At 43.4% G+C, this 5,573-nt stretch overlaps 1 protein-coding gene across 1 annotated transcript in view; it reads left to right on the top strand.

Annotated features, from left to right (window-relative positions):
* The first annotated feature begins 2,941 nt into the window (after window positions 1–2,941).
* rell1 (RELT like 1) overlaps window positions 2,942–5,573 on the top strand; it is a 30,167-nt gene continuing 27,535 nt past the window's right edge. The window contains exon 1 of the mRNA XM_017426211.3: window positions 2,942–3,156. Within this exon, the coding sequence (XP_017281700.1) occupies window positions 3,132–3,156 (25 nt within the window). The 5' untranslated portion in view covers window positions 2,942–3,131. The remainder of the gene's footprint in view (window positions 3,157–5,573) is intronic.

Raw genomic sequence — 5,573 nt, forward strand, 5'->3', positions numbered from 1 at the left:
CCAACACCGTTTGTCTGTTAGCGAAATATCTCACGACCTCTTCGACAGATTTTCATGAAACTCTCAGAAATTCATCGATGAATGCACAGCTAAAACTGATTAGATTTCGGTGCCAGGTCTAATCAAGATGGCTGCCACAGCTAATCAACCTTAACAAACACAAAAATGGCAAAAAGTCAGTTGTTTTTATAGATTTTGAGCTAATATTTAGTGTTTTAGTAGCTGAGACTGATCTCCAACACGTATTCCGAGCTCAACGCATTGTGCAAGATCTTTGGCATCAAGTGTTGGAGTCAACCTTGGTTGTCTGTTAGCAAAATATTTCATGAACCATCAAACAGATGTCAATGAAACTCTCAGAGAGTAGTCATTAGGTGTGCATCTACAACTGATTAACTTTTAGCGTCACCGTGGTTGATGATGTTCGCCACAGCTAGTCATCTTTAGTAAACATACACATGGCTATAAATCAGTCAGTTTTACAGACAATGAGCTGAAATTTGGCATGGTAGTAGCTGAGAGTCATTCCCAACACATACTCTGAGCACTCTCAGATCATACAAAATCGCATCAGATCACACATATCGTTATTTTCAAGATTTGACCAAGATTTATAACTCCGTCATTTCTCAAACTATTATCTTTTTTTTTCCAACACCCTTTTTTATTTCTTTTTCACACACCCCATCCTCCCTCTTAATTCTTGCAACTGTAAAACAATAAAAACACAGACGTTTGCTGGCTTTGTTGTCATATAACTCAGAATGTTACAGCAGAAGATATCAGCAGCGGACTTCGTTAGTCGTTGGCCGGGGAAGGCTGTTTTGCCTCCAGAGTGACTCATGCCTCTTCGTCTGCTCGCTGTTCGTTCCTCTGGCTGAAAACAAGCACACAAAAGAGCAGAGGAGTCGTTCTGTTTACCCACACGCCAACCTGCAAGCTCTCCGAGCGTCTAACATGTGCAGCAGAATATTATCCACATTTTTATGGGATATAATAAACAAACCAGAACATCATACATATATGTATGTATATATATCTGATAAGCTGCTCTCTAAGGTGCAGCTGTTGTGTTCCTGCAGTCCACCCTGCTGTCTGAGGTCAAAGGTCAGGGTGGGCGAACTCCTTCTACGGAGGATCGGTTATAACCTTGTTGGAGAAGACAAAGAGGAGTGGGGTGGGACGGGGGACAGATGGAGAGGAAGGGTCGGAACCGTGGCTGACGTACAGAGAGAGAAAGAAGGAGGCGATGAAACCAGGCAGGCGGCGTCCAGGTCGTTTCAGGCTGTTTGTCAACGTTGTGAGGAGGGAAGAAAAGAAAAAGCGAGAGAGATCTGCTCTGACGACACCTAATCCAAAACTGACCTCCCATTCTCCCTAAACCGCACCAGAACCATTGACGCGTCCCAGTGGTTTCACTCACGTTGGTTGTCACTCACGTTCAAGCACTCCGGCAAATAATCCTCCCTGTGGACCGCAAACCACATCTGCAGATTAAAGGGACAGTTCAATCAAAAACAAGACTTTCAGGTAAGGACGTGCACTAACAGGAAACTCAGTGGCGGAGTCTCTTTAAAAGCTACCAGGACGATTCTTCTTCATGCCTCGTTGGATAAAGCACAGCAGAAAGGCTGTGCACAATAAACGTCTCACCTGTTGTAGATAGCTATTTGAGCGACCTCAATTTAAAGAAAAACACAATAACTTAAGCTCTGACTAGCTTGGTTTAGCTAAATGTTTTGTTCAGCCAAAGCCAAAGGGGATTTCTGTTGTCCTAAAACAACTTCCATCTCAAAAACCTTACTGAGGTTTATGCAAGTTCTGCTTTAGAAACTTTAACACCACAGTCGGTTTTGCAAAACAGGGTCATTTCGGAAAAAAAAAAGAGCTGTCCATTTTAGCACCTGTTTCTCCTTTTCAAGCACTGATATGGGCTTCATAGCTGTGATTGTGATTATTGGTTTACGCCTTCCTGCAATTCGCTGTGTTCCGTTTCCCTTGGAAGTTGGAACCCGGATTATACTTGTCAGACCTGTTCTGTTGTCCGAGTTGCAACTTGGAAAACCAGCAGGTTTTGTTAATGGTCGTGCTCAGTGGCCAGCCTGACACACAACTCTAGTATGACCCCCAAGAATCTTGACACGTTCAGGCTCCTAAGATTAGAAAACGGAAGAGCACATAAACACCTGAGCATAGTGGCTGCTTATGTCCCCCGGGGCCAGCAGTGGGCCCTCTGGCACACTTGAATATTCACAAAAAGCAAATTCACACATAGTTTAATCTACATTAGCTACATATTAGCTTAATATCTGTAAAACTAACTGAGTTATAGGCATTTTTTTTGTTTGCTAAGTTCCATTAGCTGTCCGAAATCAGGTAGACTTCAAAATGTATTTACATCCTCCTTTTTAACTGATGATAAATGTCATAATTTCTGTGTGAACTTGAACAAGTGAGTATAGAGGTTATAAAGATAATATATATGGGTTTAAATAAAGTGCAAAAATGATCTGATAACATGACTGATGAATGCACATTCCTGCTTTTTTTGTCTTTGTTGGCGGGTGAACAATATGAACAACATAAAAAGTTGTTCGAAGTGTTGTGGTAGTGAGTGGGTGATGGGTTGAAATGAAAGGGGACCCCAAGTGAAGTTCTGCTCAGGGCCCCATACAACCTTAGGCCGACCCTGCACCTGAGACTGTTTTTTGTAGCTCATTTGTTGAGGAAAAAATATTTGATATTACCCACTTGTCATTTAACCTTGATTGTTTTACCCTATAAATATTTACTTAAACTGTCGTCAGCCGCAAAAAAAGCCTCCTAAATGACTTTAAACAAAACAAAACAAAAAAAAAAACGCCTTTTAACGTTCGACGCTAACGAAGACGGAAGTAAGAGTGAGGGAACCTTCTCGCTCCCCTTGGTGCGTCGCTACTCTTCGTCGAAGGCGGGCCTGTTTTAAACATGGCGTTTCCGGTCTCCGGGAAGCGAGCAACATGTTCGTCTTCGTGTCAAGTCCCACCTTAGCGGCAGTTTGAGCAGGGGCGACTCTGCCCGGACACCCAACGGCCATTTGCTGGACTTCCCCCCCGCCAAGGCAGCCGGTTTAGCCGCGGTCCTCTCCATCCATGGCCAATTTGACAACGGTTAATCGTAAGTTTGTGACCTATATTTCTTCTTCACGGGATGCAGCTCAACATTCGTTTTCCTCGGGGAAAAAATGATTATAGTTTGATTAATTAGCTTAAAAAGTTGGACTGTAGTGAAGTTTTCAGAGCTGGACCTCAGCAAAGAGACGCAGAGCATCCAACTTCCTGTAAAATTGGACAGGATACTTCTTAAAATCATAAGAAATTACGATATTTTCATTTTAACTTAAAGCATTTTAATACATATCGTCTCTGTATCTCATTTAAAGTTGTAAATATTGTATTTTATGAACACTAATAACTCATTTTACTGCCACACAGATAAAACTCTAAGTTTTACTCTTCCCTTTTACATGCCTTTGAACACAATAAAAAGCCTCCATTAAATGCAGTCGCTTTTATTTTGACAGTCACCATAAAGTAGGTTACTTCCTCTCTTTATAAACTCATATTTTGCTCTATGCTAGACATCTAAACTCTGAAATGAAAATGTGTCTGGACCCATTGCAAAGCACGTTAAATAATTTGGTTCTCTTTTCCAACAAATAATAAGTCTTTCTTTATTTTTAATTTTTTTTTCTGTGACCCAAACAGGAACTGAGTTTGTTTGTTGGACTTCTCACCACCGGCCAGACATCTAGCCACAGCCCTGTCCATCCAGACTGTTGGTTGCTTTGTTAAAAGCTTTTATTTTGAAGAAATTAAAGGCCCTGTACTCCTCGAGAGAGTGCGTTTCGCCCACATCCTTCCGTGGCAGTTTTGAACTCAAGTTTCCAGTGTTGAGAAATGACGGACCTGTGGCCACTTCGGTCAGAAATAATTGCCACAATCTCATGCCACATTGTCAGATGCCGTGCTCTGAGCACGTGGCGTGAATGACCTTTTCTCCGCCGCGCCAAATTTCAGTTCAGCATCTGCAAAACTGACTGAATTAAGAGGTTTTTGCGTTTGCTGAAGTCTTGATTAGAGTTGACTCTGAAAGGTAATCAGTTACAGACGTGCGTCCGGCGATTACATTGAAATCTGCCCAGTGTTCCTTGAGATACTTTGCTAACAGACGCACAGCGCTGACGTCGATGGTTCTGAGCGGAGGTCTTGCGTAACGAGCAGTTCGTGTTGTGAAAGGTTCGGCCACAACCGCACCAAGCTTCCATCGAGGTTTCTGTAAAAGTCGTCTGAGCCGCAGCCGTTCTTCTGTTCCCCGAGGTCAGTTGGCTGCTGCGGCCGTCTCTAATCAGGTTGACTCCAAAAGCTAAATCGGTTGCAGGCGGACGTCTGATGAGCGTTTCCTGAAAGTTTCATTGAAATACGTCCAGCGGGTCGAGAGGTATTTCGTCGAAAGACACGCAGACAACGACATCCTCCTTCGCCTTCTGGTGCGACAGTGAGAAATGATTTACATTTAACGCAGCCCTCAGGCTTGATTAGTTTTTTTTTTTGGTGAATATTCAACCCACTGCTCCCATAATTGATGCTTCTAACCTTTCGGAAGGCTGAACCCATGCCTCCCTTCCCACCAGGACCTCACAGGTTTGCGGCTCTGCTGAAAGGCCACGGCTGAAGCGGGACGCTCCTTCGGTTACCCCTGGTGATCCGGTGCATTTGTTCAGAAACAGACCCAGCCCTTTTTAATTTAACTCAGGAGTGTTCATGTTTCACCTGGAGGGAGGAGGGAAAGCACTCTCAGACGCGCTGGACGCCGTTTGTCGGAGGAAGCTGCGCGCGCACGCAAACATTCCTCCAGTCGCCTCCGCCACGAAGCAAAGCGGCAAACCCGCCGGTTCAGACAGATCTTCACCCCAGATTGAACGTGATTGGGCGACACAGAATCGACTGACGGGGGTAGTTTTGCGCACGTTTGGCCACGTTGAGCGAAAAAGGTCCTCCGCTGACGTCTCACCCGCTCTTCGGGCCAGATTGACGAGCTGACGGCTAGTCCGAGCGAAGACCGAAGTGGATTGTTGCCGCATTAGAACGACTCAAACCTGAAAAGTGTCACCGCGGTTCCGATGCTCTTTCACGAACCTTTTAAGACCAACAGCAGAGCGGTTGCTGCTCGGTGCCGTTTGTCCCAGTAGAGCTGCCGTAGCTTGTGGCAGTAGAAGCACCTTTTCTTTGCTGAACCCTGAATAACATGTCTGTAAATGGTAGTTAAAGGTAACACAACACTGCTGTCTTTAATAATGACTTTTAAACATTTGATTTGTGCACAAATTTCCAGCGAGAAACGCAACAATGCTAATCACGTTAGCTCCTCTATGGTGTTTTTAGTGTTAAGTTAGCATCTATGCTAATTGTTGGGCAGCAGCCTGTGATTGTTTTTTTTATTTGTATGTGTATATATATATATATATATATATATATATATATATATATATATATATATATATATATATATATATATATATATATATATATATA

This window comes from Kryptolebias marmoratus, linkage group LG7 (assembly GCF_001649575.2).
Source record: "Kryptolebias marmoratus isolate JLee-2015 linkage group LG7, ASM164957v2, whole genome shotgun sequence".
In the NCBI taxonomy this organism is placed as follows: domain Eukaryota; kingdom Metazoa; phylum Chordata; class Actinopteri; order Cyprinodontiformes; family Rivulidae; genus Kryptolebias; species Kryptolebias marmoratus.